The sequence below is a fragment of the Ictidomys tridecemlineatus genome, chromosome 10, assembly GCF_052094955.1.
Source record: "Ictidomys tridecemlineatus isolate mIctTri1 chromosome 10, mIctTri1.hap1, whole genome shotgun sequence".
NCBI classification, from domain to species: domain Eukaryota; kingdom Metazoa; phylum Chordata; class Mammalia; order Rodentia; family Sciuridae; genus Ictidomys; species Ictidomys tridecemlineatus.
The window spans coordinates 114,411,205-114,438,134 of NC_135486.1; the positions used below are offsets into that span (position 1 = coordinate 114,411,205).

At 38.2% G+C, this 26,930-nt stretch overlaps 1 protein-coding gene across 1 annotated transcript; it reads left to right on the forward strand.

Annotated features, from left to right (window-relative positions):
• Nucleotides 1-293: 293 nt before the first annotated feature.
• On the forward strand, nucleotides 294-26,930 carry LOC144364737 (cytochrome P450 3A9-like). The gene is made up of 9 exons (XM_078024758.1): nucleotides 294-324; nucleotides 1,903-1,964; nucleotides 4,195-4,308; nucleotides 11,635-11,779; nucleotides 17,375-17,500; nucleotides 21,407-21,567; nucleotides 22,973-23,199; nucleotides 25,588-25,750; nucleotides 26,372-26,930. Exons 1-9 carry the CDS (start codon nucleotides 309-311, stop codon nucleotides 26,462-26,464), a joined length of 1,107 nt encoding a protein of 368 aa, XP_077880884.1. The 5' UTR covers nucleotides 294-308; the 3' UTR covers nucleotides 26,465-26,930.

The window sequence follows — 26,930 nt, forward strand, 5'->3', positions numbered from 1 at the left end:
AAGAAATAATGCAGAAGAGAAGCATGTTGTATTCATTGATAAGGGTAATTGGTAGATTATGTATAATACTTAGAGAAAATTCAAGTGACTTTACATGTTTCATTTCAAATATTGCATATTTTCTCTTTTCTATTCAGAAGCCTCTGAATAAGAGCTTGTCTCTAACCACCTGTTAGGAACATCAAGCCTGATTTTATGGGATTTGGGTCATTTGATGCAATGTCAGTACATTTGCAACAATAATGTAATTTCATTTTATTCTTCTTCCTAGGGTTTGTCTAATTTTGACACAGAATGTTATAAAAACTATGGAAAAACATTGGGGTGAGTATTCTGGAAATTTCTCTTTGGTAGACTTGTTATGATGTGGTGCCCCAACACATGAGGACAACATCAGCCCAGAACTTTTGGGATGCAACCCTCTGTGCTGCAAAGTTTTTGGAGGATTGTTCTGCCAGTGATCCTGCATGTCACCAGGAGTCTGGGTCTACAGTCTGACTTAGGTTGAGAATATTGCATGTTTTGGCTTTTCTCCTACTTTTGATGACCCAGAGTCTCCAGCCTTAGTTTGTGTCCAATGTCTGGCTATTTCTGTATTCCCCATTTTTCTTTCTTTTTTAATCCTTTAGATAAATAAAATGTATTATTTGAGAACTTTTCAAAAAAAATCATGGGCTTATAAATCTATGGCATCATCTCTTTTGTCCACTGATTTCCTTTTAATTTAAAGACAAAATTCCCTTATTTAAATTTCAGATTTAATGTATGCTTTTGAACAAAAGGCTGGGAGGTACCCTAAAGCAGATGGGAAACCATTTCCGCTCAGCTTTTTTCATTTCCTTAACTTTCTTTCTTATTTTTAATTGTCATAATTATTGTTGCTCATATGCCATTTTTTAAGTTTTCAGTGTTGACTTTTCAATGAAGCATTTCTTCCTCTCTTTCATCCATTTGATGTTAAGACCAGACATAGGATGTAGTTCCACCAGTGAGTTCCTTGGTGGATTGATGGGGTTTATATTGGAGGGTGGCCTCAGTTAACTATACCAACTATTCCCTTTTAGAGCTGGTCGGGCTTTGGTGGGAGCCATAGATGAGGTGTAATCATTTTGCTCTACACTAAAAATAGTGGTAGAAGACTTTGAATTTTCATCTCCATCTTCTCTCATCAATCCCCAGAAAGCCACAGGGCAGGCCAGAGTGTTCTGCTCAGTTGACATGGCCCATAGATACCATGTGATCCAAGGACACAACATGCCCCACTGGATCTCCAAAGGCCCCATTTCAGCTACCACTTGCAAAACTTAGTAATTGTGAGATTTTAGTCAATTATCTGCCTTCAATTTTTCATAAACCTATATTTTTTCATGTAAAAAGTTGTGGAGAGTATGGGCTGAGGCTGTAGCTCAGTGGCAGAGCACTTGCATAGAACAATGAGGCATTGGGTTTGATCCTTAGCACCACATAAAAATAGACAAATAAAGGCTTCTCTCCATCTGTAATTAAAAAAAATAACTCAATAAGTAAATAAATAAACAGATAAATAAGTTATGGAAAGTACCATAGGCAATACTATTGTATTCACCATCTAGATTTAACCAGTATTCCAATGCTATTTCTAATTATGATCTCTTAGAAGGTGTATTTTGTCTCTAAGTTTATCTTCCTACCTACTTTACCTACATTTCCCTTTATGCTATTAAGAATCCAGTGGCTTATATGGTCAGAATCCCCAAACAGAAATTCATGTTGCTATGTATTGTAGGAGTAGGCAGGTAGAATAGGTAACATCAGGATCAAAGTCTGGATTCCTGCTGCAGAATATGGCCTGTTAGATTTAATTAGCTTTGCTTTCCCAACACAGCCTGTTTAATGGTTCACAACCTGTTTTGGCTACTACAGAGCCCAGCATTATTAAAACAGTGCTCATCAAAGAATGCTATTCTGTGTTCACCAAACGGCAGGTAAGCACTCACTTTTCAACAGTATAACATTTATTTATATTTTTAAGTTTTTATTTGTTCTTTTTAGTTATACATGACTCTAGAATATATTTTGACATATTATGCATACATGAAGTACAACATCCATCCTTGTGTTTGTGCATAATATTGAGTTTCACTAGTTGTGTATTCACATATAAGCATTGGAAAGTTGTGTCTGATTAATTCTACAGTCTTTCCTATTCCCACCCCCTCACCCTTCCCTTTGTTCCCCTGTGTCTAATCCAAAGTTACATTATTTATTTATTTATTTATTTTATTTATAAACTCAACTTTTATCCTGAGATATTTACAAATTCAGAGGGCATTACTTGCCAAAAAAATTACCAGGCAGTTTCATGTATAATTTATTCTATTTTACCCAATGAAAATTTCTTACATGACTATAAATTTATTAAGTTCTTGTTTCTTTATTAACAGGAAATTGGTACAATCTAGGCTTTTTATTTTCATTTTTCCCGTTTTGTGTGCCTATATGAATGAGTGTGCAGCTCTGTCCAAATGTATCACATGCCTAAATTTGTGTAGATTTAGATTGTGTTTTTAATGTGTTTTCACCAATTTTCATTAACCTTAGAAATGTGCCTGATTTCTGGTTTGTTGACCACATTTGACAAAGATTGCACCTATAAATAGGAAAAATACTATCTTTATTTCTTTTATTTATTTGTTTTTCTTTTCCTCTGACATCAGCTGGGAGTTCCAGTGTGAGGTTGAATAATAGCCATGAGAGTGAACATTTCTTTTGAAGTATATAGACTTTAATCTTCCAAAGTTTACCCCAATTTTAAGATGAGGCTAATGTGTGTGTGTAGATTCCATATGATCTCTATCTTCACTTTTTAAAAACTTTGATGGCTAGGGATATAGCTCAGTTGGTAGAGTGCTTACCTTGCAGGCACAAGACCTGGGGTTCAAACCAAAATTTAAAAACTTTGATTAATATATAAAATTGTGCATGATAATTGAATTTTCTGCAATCTTCAATACATGCATATATTGCACATTACTCAAATCCAGCCTCTATTTACTTGCCTTCTACATACCCCTTCCCAACATGTATAAATCACTAATCTACACTCAGATGAACGTTTTTACTTGACTTTCTGTGTATGACTGAGCAGATGTTGTTGAATTATTTCCTGATGCTTGAGAGAAAGCATTCAGTTTGCCACCAGTATATATATTGTTAGCTGAAAATTGTTTTTTGTAGAATCTCTGGTAAGTTGAAGAAGCTTCCCTCTGCTGCTAATCCCCTAAATGTTAACAGTGAATGAGTGCTGGAAGCATACATTTTTTGGTAGTAGTGGGGTTCTGGGGATTGAACTCAGGGACACTAGACCACTGAGCCAAATTCCTGGTCCTATGTTGTACTTTATTTAGAGACAGGGTCTCACTGATTTGCTTAGCACCTCAACACTGCTGAGGCTGGCTTTGAACTTGTGATCTTCCAGTCTCAGATTCCTGAGCTGCTGGGATTACAGGCATGCACCACTGTGCCTGGATGGAAACATATATTTTAACACAAAAATATATTTTAGATGACAGAACTAAATTTCAAGGGTTTTACTTTGGAAGTCTAGCACCCAGGTGAAAAATAAAATTATCTTCCTTTTCTCCTCTGCCCTTTTAGAAAATACTGAAACAACTTCCATTAAAAACTTGTGTTTTTTTCCCTGTATTACACTTATATTCCAAATCCTTTAAGTTTCAAATATTATTATTTTTAAAATTATTATACCTAGGCACCCTTTTATCAAGACGCTTATGCCTTAAATGCATGTAAAGACAGAACTGATCTTAGGTAACATACAGTTTACCAAGAACATCTGGTATCTGTCACCAACCCATTTCAGCTCTGCATAGCCCTTGACTTTGTACTATGTCTTCTTAGGTATTCTTCCTGTCTATTCCCCTGGAAAAAGTTTCCAACCAAGTGGAAATTTTGCATCTAAACAAAGGTTGAAATATAAAGTCCAAAAGTGGTGTGAGGTACCTGGGTATCTCTTTCAAACTCTCAGGAGGTTATGTCACTTGGAATAAATATTATTGAGTGTCTGACATAGGGCCAGCTACCTAGTAGGCAGTCACTAAACATTTTTTTAATAAATGATACTTATTTAACAACTTTTGCAACTGTGGAGACCTCAACATTTATGTAGGACAAAATCTCTTTTCCTTTCGGTGCTAGAATCTTGGTCCAAAGGGATTTATGAAAAAAGCCATCTCCTTGTCTGAGGATGAAGAGTGGAAGAGAATAATAACACAGCTATCTCCAACCTTCACCAGTGGAAAATTCAAGGAGGTAAAGAGGTATTTTCATTGAAAACTTAGAGAATAAACCTGGGGATGGATAGAAAATGAAATAGATAGTAGTCCCTTTTAAAGGGATAGTTCTCTGAATTTGAATCCTAAAAATGTTCTTTTGTCTTTATGTTTTAGAAGAGAAATAGTAAGATTCATTATAAATGTCTCATACTTCTTTATCCTGGGAAAACCATAACCTTGGTGACTGAGTCTCTCACTTAACTATGGGTGATTTTGTGTTTTGTGCGTAGATGTTCCCCATCATTAACCAGTATGGAGATTTGTTGGTGAAAAACACGAGACTGGAATCAGAGAAGGGCAAGTTTATCAACTTGAAAGAGTAAATAGCAGGGCAGCTCTGGCATTCCAAGCTCCACCAGGAGCCTCTCCAACTGCCTGCCACAGAACTGAATTCCAAATGTTGAGATAGTGCAATGAGCAGATGAAGCAAGTGTTTGGAGTCACAACTCCAACTGTTCATCCAAGAAGGTGCTGCTCTCAGGAGGAGACAGGGCAGCTGGGGGAGAAAGGATCTCTCTTGTATCCACCAAGGTTTGTTTGGCTGCAAATATTTGTGACTTTGGATATGCTAGAAGACAAAATACTGTCAAGGTCAAGATCATCTTTTATGAATCCTCTAGGAAGACTTAGTTATTCCTCCCTTGTCCTGATGAAGCTCAGTTTGTACACAACTATCATTATTCACATTCTATTTGTGCTACTGTAGTGTGTCTGATTATGGATTTTATCCCTGTGTGGGTGAGCTTCTTGAGTTCAGAGGTGAGTCTTACTCACCTCACTGTCCCCATCACTTCTGGAACAAGGGCAGTACCTCATTTGAAACTCATAAAGGCCTCATAGTAAGTGTGAAGGGATCATGGACTCATCTGATAGTTCAGCAGATAACTGTGAGTGTGTGGCTCTCTGCCTGTCTTGCCTGGGTATGTGAACTTACTCCAACGTCTTGCTGCATGTGTAGTGGAAGGATTGGGAAGAGGCACTGGTTTTATCTTTCCATATCATATCTTTCTCTATTCAGCATCTTTGGGGCCTACAGCATGGATTTGATCACTGCTACATCATTTGGAGTGAACATTGATTCCCTAAGCAACCCACAAGATCCCTTTGTGGAGAAAGTCAGGAAGATCTTAAAATTTAATTTCTTTGACCCTTTGGTTTTTCAATAAGTATGTGGAATACCATATTATTTGTTCCCTTTATTTAAATAAGATCATTATTGATACGTAATTAATAATCTTTTAATTACCCCACTTAATTATACAATGAAATTGTTTTCAGTACAAAGATATACTCAGCCATCACTAGTGACCATTTGTCAACACAGAAGCAGGCTACCATTTCATTATCAACTCTCTATTCCCTAAGCCTAAGCAACCATGAATCTATTTTCTGACTATAGATTTACTGATACTGTGAATTTTATTATTTTTTTCAAGAGATAGAGATAAAGAGAGAGAGAGAGAGAGAGAGAGAGAGAGAGAGAGAGAGAGAGAGAGAGAGAGAGAGAATTTTTAAATATTTATTTTTAAATTTTCGGTGGGCAACATCTTTATTTTATATGGTACTAGGGATCAAATCCAGCACCCTGTGCATGCCAGGCAAGCGCATTACCGCTTGAGCCACATCCCCAGCCCCTGTGAATTTTGTATTAATGAATCCTACAATATGTGGCTTTGCATGTCTGACTTCTTTCATTTATCATTGTATTTTCAAATTCTTCCATCCTGAAGCATATGTGAGTACTTTATTTTTTAAAAAAATATTTATTTATTTGTTCTAATGAATTATAGATGACAGCAGAATGCATTCCACTACATAAAACACAAAGGGAGCACAACTTTTCACTTCTGTATTTGTACATGAAGTAGATTCACACCATTTGTGTCATCTTACATGTTCCTAGGTTAATGATGTCCATCTCATTCCACCATCAATTTTGCACCCATCTCCCCTCCATTTTCCTTCCCCTATCCAAAGTTCCTCCATTCTTCGGATGACCCTCCACCCACCCTGACTGGTCAAGCTCTTCTTTGTATGTAGGCTTTTGATGGTGTCTTCTATTTACTTGCTTGAAATTGATTTGTTCAACTTGTGTATATTAGCTTGATTCAGTTTGGATAGATCATGACTCTAGAAATTTGTCGATGTCTTTGTTATTTTCTATTTAATTGGAGTATAAATTTTTTAAATAGTTTTTCATTCCATTATAATCTGATGGCATTCAGGGTAGTATCTCTGTTTGTACTTGCTAAGAGTTGCTTTGTGGCATAATATATGGCCTATTTTAGAGAAGGATCTATGTGCCGCTGAGAAGAAAGTGTATTGAATCATTGATGGATGAAATATTTTCTGTATGTCTGTTCTTTTTATTTTATTCTTATAATTGTTGTATGTATGTTAAGTCTAAGTTATTGATTGTATTATTGAGTTCTATAGTTTCTTTGTTTAGCTTTTGTTTGGAAGGTCCATCCAGTGGTGAATGTGTTGTGTTAAAGTCACCCAGTATTATTGTATTGTGGTCTATTTTACTCTTGAAATTGAGAAGAGTTTGAAGAATGTAGATGGCCATTACATTTGTCCTTTTCTTGTTAGCCCATAATTCATTGTTTGGTGCTTAAGTATTTATAATTGTTATTTATTGTTTATTTCATTCAATCTTGTTGATAAATGGTTTTTTAAGCAGTATAAATGTCCTTCTTTATTCCTTATAATTAACTTTGTCTTGATGTCTACTTTATTTGATATGAGGATGAAAACCTGTGCTTGTTTACACAGTCAATGTGAATAGTATATTTATTCCCAACTTTTCACCTTCAGTTTGTGGTTGTCTTTTCCTATGAGATAAGTCTCTTGAAGCCAGCATGTTGTTGGTTTTTTAAAAAATCCAATTTTCCAGTCTATGTCTTTTGATTGATGAGTTTAGGCCATTAACATTCAGGGTTATTATTGAAACATGGTTCATGTTTCCAGTCATTTTGCTTAATTTTGGTTTTTAACATGACTTGGTTTCACCTTTGATTGTCTTTTCCTTTAGTGTACTTTCTCCCTTTGCTGATTTTCATGGTTGTTTTTTGTGGTGAGCCGTTCCTGCGGACTGTGGTCGCCATTACATGATGGCACTGGCTCCGCTGTGGTCTGTGAAGGACAACTCCATAGCAGAGAGAGTTGGCGTATTGTCAACTCCTTATCAGAGAAAGTTGGCGTGTCGTTTTCTAGCACCCTGTGAGAAGGGTCCACGTGGCAGCTTCACATTGGGGTTCGCGGTGCTTTATTAAGGCTGGGAGGGGCATCTGAGGAGGATTAGAAGAATTATTAGAAAAATATCAAGGGCCTGAATAAACTGCTGAAAGAAGATTCCTGAGTCGCGTCTTCCTTGCGGGCAAGGGGGTCATGACAAGTGGTGCCGAAACCCGGGAGAAAAAAAGAAAAACCCAGGAACCAGAACTTTCAGCAGCCAGGGAGGCGTGCCGGTAAGTCCCAGGTAAGATGGGACCCGCTGTTAAAAAGCGGAGGCTCCTCTATACATAAAGAGGGAGCATTAAAAGGTACCTGCTCCTCTGTAAATAAAGAGAGGGCGTTACATCTCATAGCAATTGCACTCTGTATTTTCGTTTTGTTTTCTGTGTATTTTCGTTTTGTTTTTGTGTATTTTCACTTTCGTTTTCTGTATTTTCTTGTGTTGCGTCATGGGTGCCGTGACTTCAAGTCCACTTCTTCTGGCCCTAGATGGCCTTTTACGTTCCAAGGGACTAGAGGTTAAACATCGCACTTTGGAGAAATTTTTACAGAGGGTAGATACAGCTGCACCGTGGTTTGCATTTTCAGGCAGACTCACTACACCCAGCTGGGATAAATTAGGCAAAGACCTTGATTTTGCTTGTGAGCAAGGCATGTTAGAGGGCGGGGTGATACCCCTCTGGAAGATGGTCTGTAGTTGCCTTACGGATGGCAGATGCCAAGAAGCGCTTGTTAAAGGGCAGGAAGTTTTAGAACAATTACATGAGGAAAAATCAGAAACAACAGAGAGTGAAGTGTCTCAGGAAGAGGGGAGTGTGCGGGGCGTGGAGAACGGGAGGAGACTGTATCCAGATCTCAGTGTGCTGCGCACGCCCCCATGCGAAAGTGGGTCAGAGGTGGAAGATAATGAAGAGGAGGAGCTGGAGACGCTGTCTCGGCAGCTAGGGAGAGATAAGCAAGGGCTCAAGAAAGGACAGCCTCCCGATCCGCCTTCGTATGGCGGGGGTGTTTCAGGACGAAGTTTCCACGCCCAAACATGGAGGGCTGTTAATGCTGAGATGTGTTTTGCTTATCGAGTTTTTCAGGATGATAATAGGGGAAGATTTCATGAGCTTTTGGATTTCAAAATTGTAAAGACCCTGGCGGAGTCTGTGCGCACTTATGGGGTCGATGCCGCTTTTACACTAACTCAGGTAGAGAACCTGTCCAGATACTGCATGACTCCCTCTGATTGGGCTAGCCTCGTTCGGGCTTGCGTCTCCCCAGGCAAATATTTGGACTGGAGAGCATTTGTGCTAGAGGGCGCAGCAGAGCAGGCCGCCCAAAATCATGCAGCAGGACACCCCCATTGGGACAAAGACATGCTTTTGGGGCAAGGGAGATTTGCTAATCAACAGACAGGATTTCCTCTTGAAGCATATGACCAGATTAATAATATTTGCATTCGGGCATGGAAATCACTTCCAAATAGAGGAGAGGTGTCTGGTAACCTGACTAACATTATACAAGGCCCTACAGAACCCTTTTCAGATTTTGTAACAAGGATGGTGGATGCCGCTGGAAAGATTTTTGGAGATCCTGATAGAGCCATGCCCCTTATCAAGCTCAAATACCCATAACTTGGCTCACCGAGGAGCCTGTTTGGGTGCCTCAGTCGCCCATTCCCTCGGCTAAATTGGCAGCAGCCCATGACCTAGTTAAAGAACAACTTGACTTGGGCCACATTCAACATTCTACTTCTCCATGGAATACTCCCATATTTGTCATTAAGAAAAAATCAGGGAAGTGGCGCCTACTGCATGATTTACGAGCAGTTAATGCTCAAATGCAACTTATGGGGCCCATTCAAAGAGGGCTGCCACTGCTTTCCTCTGTTCCTCAGGGCTGGCATATCATTGCTATTGACATTAAAGACTGTTTCTTTTCTATTCCTTTGCATCCTAAAGACTCACAGCGTTTTGCCTTCACCCTTCCCTCGTGTAATCACGAGGAACCAGATCAAAGGTTTGAGTGTGTTGTTTTACCACAGGGAATATCTAACAGTCCTACGATTTGTCAGATGTATGTAGGGAAGGCACTCGCACCTCTCAGACAAAAATATCCTTCCATCAAGATTATTCATTATATGGATGATGTATTATTGGCAGCCAAATTAGAGCAGTCAGTTAATGAGGCCTATAAAGACCTGGTGAAGTTGTTAGCTCAATATGGATTACATATTGCACCTGAAAAGGTTCAAACAGGGGATTCTATTCAGTATTTGGGAGCAACAATTGGATATGACATGTTAAAACCACAAAAAGTTACTATAAGAACTCAGGATCTCCAAACTCTAAATGACTTTCAAAAACTGTTGGGAGATATTAATTGGATAAGAGGTTATTTACATATTCCTAATATCGTGCTCCAGCCTTTGTATGCTATTCTTAAGGGTGATCCAGATCTTACTTCCCCTCGTACCCTCACTAAAGAGGCCAGAGCGGCCCTTATACAAGTAGAAGAAGCTATACAACATGCTACTCTATGCAGGCTCCAGAGTGATAAACCTTTCCAGTTATGTGTGCTTGCCACTATGAGGCAGCCTACTGGAGTACTGTGGCAAGATGGGCCTTTACTATGGATCCACCCACATGTATCCCCAGGAAAATCTTTAGAATACTATCCTGATGCTGTTGCAGCGTTAGCACTTAGAGGGGTTCAACAGAGCATTCAATTTTTAGGACAAGCACCTTCTTCTCTTATCATACCCTATTCTAAAGCTCAAATTAATGTTTTGTGTGCTACTCTAGACAACTGGGCCATTCTATGTTGCTCGTTTCAAGGGGATATTGATAATCATTACCCTTCTCATCCATTACTCCATTTTGTTAAAGAGCATCCTATCATTTTCCCTAGAGTAACTTCACCCACTCCAATTCCGGGGGCTGTTAACATTTTTACTAATGGCTCTAAGTCTGGAATGGGAGCTTATGTGATTAATGACTCTCCCCCTGTCCAGCATCAATTTGCTCCTGGAAATCCACAATGGGTAGAACTACAAATTATCATTGAAGTTTTTAAACAGTGTTCTTTTCCTTTCAATCTCATTTCGGACTCCATCTATGTGGTGCAGGTGCTCAAAATTCTGGAGGCTGTAGGAGCTATTAGTGACACCCATAATGTGTCTGCTTACTTTAATCAGCTTCAACAGCTTATCCGTAGCTGTACTGCCCCTTTCTATCCAATGCAGATTCGGGCTCACACCTCTCTTTCTGGCCCGTTATCGCAGGGTAATGCCTGTGCTGACTCGGCAACTAGAAGCCAGTTGGTATGCTTGGCCTCCTCCTTAGAAGAAGCTAAATTGTTTCATCACAACTTTCATGTCAATGCTATGACACTGCGCAGACGTTTTTCCATCTCAAGAGCGGATGCTCGTCAGATAGTATTACAATGTCCCCATTGTGTCACATTTCTTCATCCTCCTACTTATGGTGTAAACCCACGAGGATTGAAGCCATTGGTTGGCTGGCAGATGGACGTAACTCATGTGCCTGACTTTGGTAACCTCAAATATGTACATGTTTCTATTGACACATACTCTGGAATTATTCATGCTTCTGCTTTATCGGGAGAAAAGGCACGTAATGTTATTACTCATTGCTTAGAGGCATGGGCAGCATGGGGTGCACCTGCATCCCTTAAGACTGATAATGGACCTGCTTATACTGGCAGACAGTTTACATTTTTTTGTTCTACTATGGGAGTACAACTTGCTCATGGGTTGCCTTACAATCCTCAAGGGCAAGGCATTGTTGAACGTGCCCACCGCACCTTAAAAGAAACCTTAGAAAAACAAAAAGGGGGAATAGGAGTTGACCACACTCCTAAAGAACGCCTGTCCTTAGCTCTTTTTACCATTAATTTTTTGAATTTGGATATTCATGGCAGCTCTGCGGCCGATAGACATGTGTCCCCTCAGCCCTCTGTGACTGACTATGTTAAGTGGAAGGATGTTCTTACGGGCCAATGGAACGGCCCTGACCCCGTGCTGACATGGGCACGAGAATCTGTATGTGTTTTTCCCCAGGATCGCATGGAGCTGCTGTGGATCCCTGAACGCCTGACAAGAAGAGTCTCGAGATCTACTAACCAGCAGCAGGAGGTGCCACAACAGTCCCATGATGAGAAGCTTCATTCTGATGAGTGCTCTGGCTCTGATGCTGGTGCCAACGGTACAGATGACACCAATGCAGTGGTGGGCAGTGGCACGGGCATGGCCAATGCCAATGCCAGTTCATAGTAATTCTAGTGTCCTCCCCACTCTTTTTTCTACCTCATGTGAGATGTCTGCTCCTTGTACCTCTCCTAGAGGGGACATGGAAAATATTTTTAATCAGTGTCAAGTTAATCTCACAGGAGTTTTTTGTTTCAGCCTTGGGAACACTAATTGTATTAGCCTTAAGACCAAAAATTTGACTAACTGGGAGGACCCATTGCGGTCCAGTCGAGTCTCAGGGAGTATTCTCAGTGCTGTATTGAGCCAAGTAGTTTCAGGGAAGCAATCAGGCTCAGGGACCCCCGCAACTAGCTCTGTTTTAAACATAACTACTTTAGCTATTATCTCCGAGGTACTAATCCCAATGCCTGCTTCTTCTAATAGTACTCGCTATGCCACTCATTTCAAGGCCTCTCCTTACTGTACCCCTAATTTTGGTTTTCCCCCAACATTTACGCCTTGTCAGGATCATTCTTGGGAGAAACATCAAGTTGCTAAAGGTTTCTCCTTTCCCCCCCTTCTGAAGAGATATGTTTATAACTTTAACAACAATGCCAACTCCTCTACAGGAACAGGTTGGTCCTGGTTTCAATGGCTCATTTCCAATGAGAAGGGGGCTTCAGCCGATATTTCTGCATTGGCTCAATTACTAGGAGCCAAAAGTTGGCTGGCTAATGTTTCTGGCACTACTAAGGAGAGTGAACGAGGTAATAGGCTTACATCTGTTTCGTTCAACTCTCTGTTACATAGTGCCACATTGCCTCCTGCAATGGTCTGTATCCAATCCCCGTTCCTGTTCCTTTTAGCTAATCACACCTCATCGGGGATGCTGGATTGTTCTAATATTACCTGTTTCTTATCTGAGTGTTGGAATGGTTCTTGGACTGTAGCAGTGATTATGAAAATTCCAACTTTTGTCCCAATCCCAGTCACTGCGGATCCAGATAACTTTCTTATTGTAGAGCTACTTAGAGTCCACAGAGATTTTGGAATCACAGCAGCTATAGTGACAGCCGTGGCGGCATCTGCTGCTGCAGCAGTTACGGCCGGTGTAGCCATGGCCAGTCAAGTACAAACTGCTGCCACTATTAATCAGGTTGTTCAACAAACGTCCACTATACTTGAATCCCAAAATGCGATTAATCAACATATTTTGTCAGGGATTTTAGCTGCCAACCAAAGAATAGATTTTCTTCAAGCTCAGGTAGAGGAATTGGCTGACCTAGTACTTTTAGGCTGCATTGACCAACGTGCACATTTATGTATAACCTCTGTCAGATTTAATGATTCCAGGAATGCTTCCCACATCATTGGTGGATATCTGGCCGGGAATTGGTCCATGGAAGCGGAAGACATGATCCAGTCTCAACTAACCCAGATAGCTGTCTTGAATAGTACCCGTGTCGATCCCGTGACTCTGGGTCAATTCACCAATTGGATATCTTCTGCCTTTTCCTTTTTTAAGGAGTGGGTGGGAGTAGGCATTTTTGGTGCACTGTGTTGTTTTTGTATGTTCCTCTGTTTGTGGTTTCTCTGTCGCCTTAAAGCTCGTAGTGCTCAAGATAAGGCTATGATCATACAAGCTCTTGCAGCTTTAGAACATGGTAACTCACCTCAGGTCTGGCTTGCGCATCTTAAACAGTAAATCTTTGACATGGTCATTGCACCCCAAGTTATTATAACATTGCACTGGGATTGACATGTCTTTCCTCGTTATTCTCTTAGTGTCAGAAAGCCCTTGCACTCTGCCGGTCTTGCTACCATTGCACACAGATGGGTTTCTACACTAGTGCCTTTGACATGGTCGTTGCACCCCAAGTTATTCTAACATTGCACTGGGTTCGACATGTCCTTCTTTTGTCTTTCTTTTAGTGCTGGAAAGCCCTTGCACTCTGCAGGTCTTGTTGCCATTGCACGCAGAAGGGTTTCCACACTGGTCTTTATCACTTTAAAGTCCGTGCCTTTCTTTCAGGGTGCTGCCAACTTGTTTGTAGTTGTACTTCTAGACAGCCACAGTTCAACCTCAGCTATTCGCTCTTACTCACCATCGTCACGATACAGGATGCGAGGCAAGGCACTGCACTTGAGTGATCCATTGAGAAGAGGGACCTCAAGGGGAGCATGTCCTATTGCATGCGGGTTTGACGTGTCTCCGCCCCGCCCCACGAAAAAAGACGTCGGCTGATATGGTGTCAGATCTGGGGAAGGCGCCCCCTAGGGCTGGACCATACTATGCAGCCACTTCTGCACAGTGGGATAGGACCTCTACTCTCGCCTGTATTGTCTTAGTGAAACAAAAAGGGGGAGCTGTGGTGAGCCGTTCCTGCGGACTGTGGTCGCCATTACATGATGGCGCTGGCTCCGCTGTGGTCTGTGAAGGACAACTCCATATCAGAGAGAGTTGGCGTATTGTCAACTCCTTATCAGAGAAAGTTGGCGTGTTGTTTTCTAGCACCCTGTGAGAAGGGTCCACGTGGCAGCTTCGCATTGGGGTTTGCGGTGCTTTATTAAGGCTGGGAGGGGCATCTGAGGAGAATTAGAAGAATTATTAGAAAAATATCAAGGGCCTGAATAAACTGCTGAAAGAAGATTCCTGAGTCGCATCTTCCTTGCGGGCAAGGGGGTCGTGACAGTTTTTCATTTTTGCTTCATGGAATATTTTGCTAAGGATGTATTCTGTAGTCCAGGCTTTCTAGTTTTAAATTCTTTCAATTTTTGTTTATTATGGAGGGTTTTCACTTTATCATGAAATCAAAAGCTTAATTGTGCTGGATGTAAGATTCTTGATTGGCATCCATTTTCTTTCAGAGTTTGGTATATATTGTTCCTGGACCCTCTAGTTTTGAAGGTCTGGGTTTAGAAATCTGCAGAGATCCTAATTGATTTCCTCCTATATGTAATCTGATTCTTTTCTCTTGTGGCTTTTAAATTTCTTTCTTTATTCTTTATGTTAGACATTTTCATTGTTATGTGCCTTGGTGTAGGATCTGTCGTGATTTTGAACACTTGGTGTCCTGTAAGCCTTTTGTATTTGATTGTTTAATTCATTATTCAGGTTTGGAAAAGTTACTGATATTATTTTATCGAATAAACTGTTCATTTCTTTGTTTTGGTACTCTATGCCTTCTTCTATCTCAATAATTCTTACATTTGGCCTTTTCATAATTCATGAATGTTCTGCTCATGGTTTTTTACCATCTTCACTGTGTGGTCAACTTTACTTTCAAGATTATATATTTTGTCTTCATTGTCTGAAGTCCTATCTTTTAAGTGATCTAGTCTGTTTGTGAAGATTTCTATGGAGTTTTTAATTTGCTTTATTGTTTCCTTCCTTTCAATGATTTCTTTTCCTTTTTTTATAATCTCTATTGCCTTATGAAGTAATCTTTTGCTTCCTGTATTTGGCTGTGTAGCTCTTTATTGAAATGACCTTTTGTTGCCTGTTTTTGCTTTCTTATATCATCCTTTAATTCACAGAACATTTTAATTACATACTTCCTCAACTCCTCTTGGACATCTCTTCTGCTGTGCTGGCCATTGGTTCTAGTAATGTATCTTGGTTTCTTTGTGGCTCTTTCTTCCCTTGTTTTTTCACATTGTTTTTGTGTCTTTCCCTTTAGCAGTGTATATCTAAGGTATTATAGTTTATATCAATAGACTTATAGTGTCCCTGCAGAATTCCATGACCTCTCCTTTAAGGAGGAAATCAATATTAACATATCCCAATGCAAAAAATTATTCAGGCTTAATTAAACAAAAGAGCTTCTATTGAGATGTTTACAGTTTTGTCACAACAGACAGAAAGGGTGAGTTTGATTATTATTCACAATGTAAACAGTAGGTTGCAAAAGGACCTACAGTTCATAATGGTGGGCAAAGAGAGAATGGGGGGGTGGGTTTAGGATGAGATGTTAAGAAAGTAGGAGGTGAGAATTTAGAGTTATTAGATCTTAGGAAACATAAAAGAGGAATCAAAAGATGTTAGCTAGTAGCAGGAGAAAAGACAGAAAGAGATTTTGGGGAGATAGATAAGTGGGGAGAGAGAGAGGGAGGGAGAGAGAGAGAGAGAGAGAGAGAGAGAGAGAGAGAGAGAGAAGAATAACAAATTATTTTGTTGAGATTTTTGCATCCATAATTATAAGATATATCAGTTTGTATTTCTCCTGTGTTATCTTTGTGTTAAGTCTTAGGATTAGTTTAACACGGGCATTTTAGGATCTTTTACAAGTGTTCACTGTATTCTATACTTAGAAAATACTAGGTATTTCTATGAATGTTTGTAAAGAGGTAAAGAATTGGTATTAGTTCTTTTAATGTTTGGTAGAATTGTCCATGGAATATCTGGACCTGAGGTTCACTTTTTAAAAGTTTTTAATTTCTAATTTAGTCTCATCACATGATGTATGTCAATATATATTTTGTATTACTTTTTGTGTCAGTTTCTGTTGTTTGTATCTTTTTAGGAATTTGTCTATTTCATTTATGTAATTTGTAGAATTGTTATAATAATCTGATTGTTACAACATCTTTATAATTCTTTCTGTTTATAGTGTCAGTATTTCCCCAGTTTTCATTTTGAATGCTACTAACTGTAGCCTTTCTATTTCTGGGTCAGTGTAGCTATTATTTTGTGAATTTTGTTGTTGTTTTTTTTTTCAAAGAAATGTATTTGTTTTTTATTTATTTATTTATTTATTTATTTATTTATTTATTTATTTATATTGGTTGTTCAAAACATTACATAACTCATGACATATCATCTTTTATACATTTGACTCAAGTGGGATATGAACTCCTATTTTTACCCCAAATACAAGTTGCAGAATCACATGGGTTACATATCCACATTTTTCCATAATGCCCTATTAGTGACTGTCATATTATTTTTTTTCATGATTTATTATGTAAAGTTTGATCATTAATTTGTGATATTTGCTTTTATTTAATAGATAAGAATTTCCCTCTGATCAATAGTGGCTTTTTCTCCATTTTATAAGTTTGATATATTATGCCTCCTTTTTTTCTTTCAAAGCTATATATATTTCACTCTATTTCTTCTTTTATCCAGTGTTAATTCAGGAATATATTGATCAATTTGCTCATACTATAAGTTTCCCAATTTTTTTCTAATAATGCCTTCTGGATTCCTCCTGTGGTGCTCAAGGAACACATGTTCTGTTGGTCGCATCCTGACTGCTCTTTCTTGAAGAGCATGATTAACTGCAGCCTCAAAATAAGGCCTAGTTTTATCCAAAGACACTCTATTCCAGTACATTAAGAGAAAAGTGGTCAGAGTTTTCATCTTGCTCCTTTGGTCACTCCACACAGGCACAAGGGGCCACTGATCTCACTGGTTTGGTGGTGGCGGTATATATGACATCCTCTTGCTCCGCCAGTGGCCTGGAGCCCAATCAGTGGTCCTAACAGGAAGAGTTCCTCTTTAGGAACCCTTGTGACTTCCACTTTTCTGATAGGTAGAAAAGATGTAATTGCTCCAGGTAAATTTTACATTTTTCAATGAAGTGTTCTTTGTTTTTTCTTTCCCCTACAGTAATATTTCCATTCCTTACTCCAATTTATGAGGCAATGAATATCTCTGTTTCCAAAGGATGTCACAAATGTTTTAAAGAAAGTTATAAAGAGAATGAAAGAAAGTCACCTTCAAGAGAAACAACAGGTAAAATCCAGTGGTGGTTACAGAGGAGGTTCATTTTTGATAATTTATTTGCCTATGGGTGTATGACTTCCATACTTCTTTGTATATTTTTAAAAGGTAGATGAAGAACTCTTGGTTGAGAATAGTAGAGGGTTCTCATTTGGGAGGAATAAAGAATTTAGCATCTGGTAATTGAGATACAAGAATGAATCAGAGAGGGAACTAAATTAGAGTAAGATGTATTCCATGCTTTTATAATTATGTCAAAATGGACTCTACTCTCATATAACTAAAAAGAACTAATAAAAAGACTTAAATAAATAAAATTATATATTCCAAATACTGAAAAAATAATGAATCAGAGAGAAAGCACTTACAATTAAATAATGGGCATGAAATTTAGTTTGTCAAGGCATAAATATTGCTGATAGAAAAAGCCCAAAATCTATAAAAAAAGGAATCCTTGTACATTGTTGACTAGAATGCAAATTAGGGCAGCCTTTATGGAAAATTGTGAGGAGGGCCATCAGAAATCAAATGCAGACCCACTGTATAATCCAGCAATCTCACTACTAAGTGTATAACCACAGGAAATGAAATCAGTATGTCAAAGAGACATTTGTACTCCCATGTTTATTGCAGCACTATGTTAAAATTGTTCTTATTAATTGAGCCTAATAGATTTTGAAAACATCCACCATCAGGAAATGATAAATGCAATTAAAGATGTTTCTAAACTGACATAAACATCAAATAGCATATACATATATCAAAGTAATCAGGTACCTTTTTATATGTGTATAGCTTAATGTTCTTATATATCAGTTGAAATGATTTTTTTAAATAGAGGAAAAATGTTTTATCATATCCCTTCTCTTCAATAGATAAAATTTCAACATAAACATTATTTTCCTGGTGCTGTAATTTCATCAGATTTTATATGGTCAAGAATCATTGCATTTCCAAACCTCTCACTTTACAAACTCTCCACAGAAGGCATCCTCAGGGTAGCTGGCACTGTCTGGACCCTCATGGAGCAGGCATGGAGTTTTTTTAGGTGAAGGTTTTGCCTCATGTCCAAAGGCCAGCACAAGGATGTGTGTAGGCCAGGGAGCCAGGATGGGCCCTCCAGGTGTCAGTACAAAGTTCATACCTTCAAGCATGGTGGGAACTTTCAAGATGCTTTCCCAAAATCTGATGTTGAGCTCTAAAAATGTCAGGAGATTAATATATGGCATCTTTGATGAAGAATTAAGGTAGTAAAACAAAATATTGAAGTCCAGGACTTCTCCCTAAGCAAACAAATGTAACAGGAGACAAAGCCAGCCACTCTCTGGCCAGGAGGCTATGTTCAGAATCTACAGGAGCAAAGACCAGTAGCTATTGGACACCACAGCCAGTTTTCACTCAAGGAAACATCCTACTCTTCAGTTTGTATATGGATGTTTTTCTTCACTGATGACTTAGAAAACTTCAGCTGGACTTCTGTACTTAAAGAAGTCATAGTCTCAGAAGGGAAGATAAGTTCTCTACTATTAACTTATTTCTGACTTCATAATTGATCTTCTATCTTTGAAATCTCTCTGTTTCTAGCATCGGGTGGATTTTCTTCAGCTTATGATAAATTTGCAGAATTCCAAAGATTTGGAGTCTCATAAAGGTAAACACGGTTGCTACCTCATCTACTGATGGGGAAACTCAGAGGGAAGGATTGTTCAGGAAATGTGCAGGAGATTTTCCAGGAAGAAGAGTATTTCTACCTAGTTGCAGAAAGAGCATGCTTAAATATCATATACAGTAGCCTGAGGAACTTTCTAGAGAAGCACACCTAAATGTAGAAGTATTTCATGTTAATAATGTTGAAGCTGATATAAACAAGTATTTCTTTCACTAGCATGGTATTTGTATTCAACTTATTTTTTTTTACTATTTTAATTTTGATGTTCAATTCCCCCATATTTGTCCACTGGAATCCCCTTCATGTAGGCTCCTGAGTCCTCTATTATTCTTGTCATCTTTTTAATAATTGTTTTAAAGGCAGCTCTGTTTATTTTGGCCATAGCAATATTGAACTGAAAACACAGAGGTTCTCCATGTAGTCATGAATACACTGCTTCACTCCTAATATCCTCCACCAGAGAGTTATATTTATCACAGTTCAGGAAATGTCTACCATTCACAGTCCATAGATTTTTTTAGGGTTTGCTCTTGGTCTTGTACATTCTATGACATGTATCCACATTATAATAGCATACAGTGTATTCTGTGCCCTTTTCATTTATTTTCTAAGTATTTTCTTGATTTCTGATTTAAGATATTCTAGGTTTCTGCTCTGTTTCTCATGACAGATTTATTTTTTTGTTTTTGTTTTTACAATTAATGGAATTTAGAAATCAAAATTTGTGATCATCTTGTGGATTTTTGCTTTTAGATACTCTCAGTAGACAACATTATTAACATGAAATACTTCTACATGCAACAGAGGAAAGAAATATTTCTGTATCTACTTTCTTCCAGTGATATAAACTATTTTTCTCTCTCATTCAATTTTTTTTAAAATTTATTGCTTATTTCTGTAATACTCAAATACTCCAATTGCATTTCTAATTTGAGGTACCTAGTGCTTTGACAACCATCTTAAGAAAGTCCTGAATGTTAAGCAATTAATTCTAGAGATGAGGACTGGACTACTACAGCCTGCCAGTATACATATTTTTTAAAAGATATTTTTGTTTTTTAGTTGTAGGTGCACACAATAATTTTATTTTATTTTTATATGGTGCTGAGGACCAATCCCAGTGCCTCAAAGTGTGCTAGGTGAGTGTTCTACCACTGAGCTAAAACCCTAGACACAGTGTACATATTTTTATGTTCACATGTACATATTATCTATCTATCTATCTATCTATCTATCTATCTATCTATCTATCTGCTTAACTATCTATCTATCCATCCATCCGTTCGTCTATCCTGTATGTATTTACACATTTCAATTCAGCTTTCTGTGATGAAGGAAACAGTCTGTAGTTTAACTCTTCAATAAAATAACCACCAAACACATGTGCCTTCTTAGCACTTGACATGTGGCTAGTGCCACTGAGGAACTGTTTAAAATTTAAACATTCACATGTGGCTAGTAGCTACGAATGTAAACAGCCGAGATCCAAATCATAATTGTTTTTGGTGCAGGGGAGACGGTTACCTGGAATTGAACTCAGGGGCACTCAACCACTGAGCCACATCCCCAGCCCTACTTTGTATTTTATTTAGAGACAGAATCTCACAGAGTTGCATAGCCCCTCACTGTTGCTGATGTTGGCTTTGAACTCCTGATCCTCTTGCCTCAGACTCCCACTGGGATTACTGGTGTGTGCCACTGCACCTGGCCTGAACATTGACTTTATAGACCTATTTCATGGGGTTCATACTCACTTGGATAAAAGATTTGATAATTAAATGTTCTCATGAAATCATCATAGAAAATCATCATCAATAAATCTGAACTTGTAGACATTTCAAACACTTGTTTTATGTATTATTTTTTTTATATTAAATTGCATGTTTGGCACGGGGACCATGTTTATTTCAGGGTCCAGGAATCTAAAACTCCATATTGATCATACTGTGTATCTTAGATAGAAATGGTATCTCTTGAAATTATCTATCTTTGGTGGTGCTGAGAATGGCACAGTTAGTAGCTAAGTCCAAGAGTGGTATAGACCTCAGGAAAACTGGATTAAAAAAGTTTTCCTTTGTCTCCCATATCAGATAGACACGGAAGTGAAAAACCACTCTGAGAATGCCTCTGAATTGCTTTTCTATGGTCCTGCCTAGTGATCTGTTGGTTTTAATGGGATTTCTCTTCATCTAAACTTCTGATGTTGTGATTTGCTGGATTGACCTAAGTTGTGTTTCCTCTTCCATTAGCCCTGTCTGATCTGGAGCTTGTGGCTCAATCAATTATCTTCATTTTTGCTGGCTATGAGACCACTATCAGTGCTCTTTCCTTTCTTTTGTATGAACTGGCCACCCATCCTGATGTCCAGACCAAACTGCAGCAGGAGATTGATGCAGCTTTGCCCAATAAGGTGAGAAGATGGTACCTGGAGAGGGAGGAGAGAGAAAGAGGCAGAGCTTCAACAAGACTCCCTCCTCATCACTTCCTAGGAGGCTTTGACCAAATTATATACATTGATTCTTCGCACCAGCTCTATTTGGAAAGGATCTGAAGAGACAAATGAAGGAGAAAACAGTAGTTTTGGGAAAATTCTATTCTCAAAACTACAAGGAATTTTTAAAATAGTGTAGTTTCAGTCGTATCCATTACCAGTTACCATGATGACACCTAGGAAGTGTAAGTATGTGATCCTCAAGTGTCCATATAATTAGCTATGCTGATCTGTGGCATGAGCTCCTGCCTGTCTTACTGATGAGTGAGCCCTGGCTTGGTGGGCAGGCCGACTCTGCTCTGCTCCACACATCTTCACACTCTAGTCATGTATTAGAGAGAAGCATCCAGGGGATGAGTCAGGTTTTCTGGCTCCTGAGCCAAATTCTTTACTTCTACCTTGTATCCTCTCCAATGTCATACCAGGCATTAGCCACATGTTGTGCCTGCTGTCCTCTGCCTAAACAGGAAGTCTATTGAGTCTATTGGATATGAAGACACCAGGTCTCTGGGCCTGACATGGCTGGTTTGGCAGTGAAGTGGGCACAAAGCCTCTTCTTCAGAGCTCACAATGAAGCCATGAAGAACAACCAGGAGACTGATCTAGCAATAAGGGGTGGGGCTGAGAGTGGCTTTCTATCCTCCTTAGAGTGTCCTCTGAAACTGAAATTGTTTGACACAGTTCCATCAAATCTTAACCTTCTTTCGGTGGTACTGGGATAAAAGTTACCAGTTTCTCCCAACATTTTTTAAATGATGTAGTGTTATCTCTAAGTTATATATATACATATACATATACACACACACATACACACATGCGCACACACACACACACACACACACACATATATATATATATATATATATATATATATATTCAAAGCAGGGTTATTCAAGAAAAAACTGATATATAATGGGTTATTTTCTCTTATCTATTTCCTTGAAGTAGGCATGTGACTTTTCTAGAGAAAGGTAACAGTGACTTTCACATATTTTGCCTGAGTGTAATTGTCATATTCTATTAGTAACTTTTCCTCACATGAGGAAAAATTGTACATGATGATGCTGAGGATATTATACACTGAATTTGGGATTGTTCCATAGGACTCTTATGTTCATAACTACTCTGCACTTCTCAATGGGCCATGGACATAATTTTCAAATGGGCATGATTTTTATTACAATGCTTAGTCAATTGTAAGCACTACTCTCCTTCACCATTCTGTTATTCCTGGGACCTCCTAACACTTTAATAAAACTATGTAGATTGAGTTTAAATTTAGTTCCAAACATGAATTTCCAAAAATCTCTTTATTTCTCTTCAGGCATCTGCTACCTATGATACCGTGTTACAGATGGAGTACTTGGACATGGTGGTGAATGAAACTCTCAGGTTGTACCAAATTGCTGGCAGACTTGAGAGGGTCTGTAAGAAAGATGTTGAAATTAATGGAGTGCCCATTAGGAAGGGGACAGTGGTGATGATATCAAGCTTTGTTCTTCATCGAGACCCACAGCACTGGACAGAGCCTGATGAGTTCTGCCCTGAAAGGTACAGGGCCTCTGGGAAATGGAAGCACCCTGGGCTAGGGTTGTCCAAGCATGTCTTTTTATTTCTTATCATAGATGACAAACAGGTGCTATGTAATTATTTTTATATATGTCTTTGTATTTTAGTCAGTTTTCTTGTTATAAATATAACACTTTCTTGAAAAATGATATGAATTTGTGACGAGGAACAAAATGAATGCTATGTCCATTCACTATCCTAAATTCTTTTTAAAAAATTTTAAATTGCTTTTTAAAAAATAAATGACAACAAAATGCATTACAATTCTTAGTACACATATGTAACACAATTTCTTATATCTCTGTTTGTATATAAAGTATTTTGCACCAATTTATGTTTTCATACCTGTACTGTGGAAAATGATGTCCATCGCATTCCACCATCCTTGCTAATCCCCTGCCTCCTCCCTTCCCCTCTCACCCCTCTGCCCTATCTAGAGTTTTTCTATTCCTCCCATGCTACCCCTCCCTACTCCACTATGAGTCAGCCTCCTTATATCAGAGACAACATTCAGCATTTGTTTTTTGGAATTGGCTAATTTCACTTAGCATTATCTTCTCCAACACTATCCATTTACCTGCAAATGCCTTGATTTTATTCTCTTTTAATGCTTAGTAAAATTCCATTGTGTATATATGCCACATTTTTTTAATCCATTCATCTACTGAAGGGCATCTAGGTTGGCTCCACAATTTATCTATTGTGAATTGTGCTGCTATAAACATTGATGTGGCAGTGTCCCTGTAGCATGTTTATACCTTTTAGGTATAAACCAAGGAGAGGGATATCTTGGTCAAATGGTGGTTCCATTCCCAGATTTCCAAGGAATCTCCATTCTGCTTTCCATATTGGCTGCACCAATTTACAGTCCCACCAGCAATGTATGAGTGTACTTTTCCCCCCACATCTTTACCAACACGTATAATGGCATCATAATAGCTGCCATTCTCACTGGAGTGAGATGATATCTTAGAGTAGTTTTGATTTGCATTTCTCTAATAGCTAGAGATGATGAGAATTTTTTCATATATTTGTTGATTACTTGTATATCCTCTTTTGAGAAGTGTCTGTTAAGGTTCTTGGCCCATATATTGATTGGGTTATTTGTTTTTATTGGTACTTCGCTTTTAGTTCTTTATATACCCTAGAAATTGATGTTCTATCTAATGTGTGAGGGGTAAAAATTTGTTCCCGAGCTGTAGGCTCTTTATTCACCTCACAAATTGTTTCTTTTGCTGAGAAGAAAGTTTTTAGTTTGTTAAATTCTTTAAATAATCATGAATTAATAATATGATCATGTTCTCATAAACATATTTCTAGGCATATATAGATATTTTTGCTAAACTAGATTGTATCATATTTGATTTTTGCTAGCACCTGATAATATATACATTCAAACTCTGCACGTATGATTTTTTTTTTTTTTGCGGGGTACCATGAGTTGAACTCATGGGTGGTCCACCACTGAGCCACATCCGAAGCCCTATTTTGTATTTTATTACAGATAGGGTTTTGCTGAATTGTTTAGGGCCTCAATAAATTGGTGAAGCTGGCTTTGAACTTGGGATACTGCTGTCTCCACCTCCCAAGTTGCTGGGATTACAGGTGTGTGCCATACTCAGCATGTATGTATGGTTTTTGCATCTATAATTTCAACTAACTTATAAATGTTTTTTCTTGTCAGTTTTCCCTAAACAGTGTAATACAATAAGTATTTATGTAGTACTTAAATATTATTAGTTATTATAAGCAATCCAGAGATGATTTAAAATATATTTCAGGATGTGCATAGGTTATACAAGTATGTTCCCATTATTTCTATAAGAGACTTGATCACACAGGATTTTGTTTATTCCGTTGCTAAAACTAATTCTCCTCAGATATGGCACCATGACTCTGTTTGTGTATATGCATGTGTGTGTGTGTGTGTGTGTGTGTGTGTGTGTGTGTGTATGTCTGTGTTTATGTGATTTAAATTTTATAGCATATGCCATAACTAACATAATCACTATCTCATTTCATTGTATGTATTCACTCTTATACTCCTTATATTTTATGTGTGTTTTGTTTTCTTTACTGTCTCAATTTACCATGATTTCCTTTGAAACAGCATTTATCTCATCTCAAAAGACTGAAAGATCCTATAGGCTAAGGAGGAGAAAGGTGGAAAACTCCTATAGGCTAAAGAAGAGAAAGGTAGAAAAACTCTATAGCTTAAAATTTCTCATAGCAAAACCACAGCTGGATTTCAATGACCAGCCCATGAAATCATTTTTTACACTATTGCTTGGGGTGTCTAAGGCACAAACTGAAACAAGTAACTGTTGTGGTTTTAATATTTTTTTGACTTCTCATCTATTGTGGAACCAGGTTCAGTAAGAATAACAAGGACAGCATCAATCCTTACATGTACATGCCCTTTGGAAATGGACCTCGAAACTGCATGGGCACGAGATTTGCTCTCATGAACATAAAATTTGCTCTTGTCAAAGTAATGCAGACCTTTTCCTTCCAAACTTATAAGAAAACACAGGTCAGTAGCTTTTCATATACATAATGTTTTATTTGAAGATGTTTTACCAAATAGAGGGGCTGAGTCACAGAAAAATATATGCTCATTCATCATTTAATTCTTAGATCTATAGTCTAGTGAGTCTCTTTTGAATCATCTTTGAGATTTAGAGTTCTTCACCATGGGGGATCTAAATCTATAATCTAGACCAAAGTGTAAAAAACATATGGACTCAATGCAGATTAGTGTGACATGTGTATGTATGGACTGTGAACTTGAACACAGTGTAGATTCAGCTCCATGTCTCCTGGAGAGACCCTGTGCATAGTCATGAGGTGTGGTGACCACAGGGTTCTCATGTTTGAGGGAAGTTCTCCTTACCAAAACTTACAAAACCTTCCTATCTCAGGCCTTGTATAGGATAAATGTTTATGAAATAATTTTTCAGATAAAAGAATAATTTTACTATCCAATCATGACACACCTTAGAAAATGAGTAGAACGAATTCAAACTACATGATACTAAAAATAGTTTTTCTGTTTGTGGAGCATCACTGGGCTTAATATATCTTCTCTACTTTTCTGCTTTGGTTCCTTGTGTTTCATTCATTGCTTCTCCATGTGCTTGTCTATACATTACAGATTCCCCTGAAATTAACTGATCAAGGACTTCTTCAACCTGAAAATCCCATTTTAAAGGCTGTGTGCAGAGATGGGTCAATAAGTGGAGCCTGAACTTCCCTAAGGATTTGTGCATTGTTGTCCTCAGAGCCTGGAGACCAGAGCTTCAGAGAACAAAAATTTATTTTGTGAAGAAAACTCAAAATGAAGATAGACTCTATATTCCTCAATTGATGAATGATAAGAGATGCTGGACCTTTGCTGAGTTTGCTAGGGTCTGTACAAAGTATTATGTATTTTCTGATGGAAAGGAGGTGCCCACTTCAGTTCCGGATGTGAAGACTCATCCTTTCTGGGTCTAATGGGCTCTCTCCTCTCACTGCCAGTTAGTCCTGGCAGCTCCTTCTGAGCTCTGATTAAAGAATCAACAATTATCACCAAATATTTCAATAATTTTTAATGAGAATGAGGTGGTTGTGGTGGCTTTTGTAGTGACATTGATATATGATGTGTTTTTTGAAATATGTTGTGATAAATTTTATAATGAGAAAGTCAATAAACATATCCTTATAGATGTTTA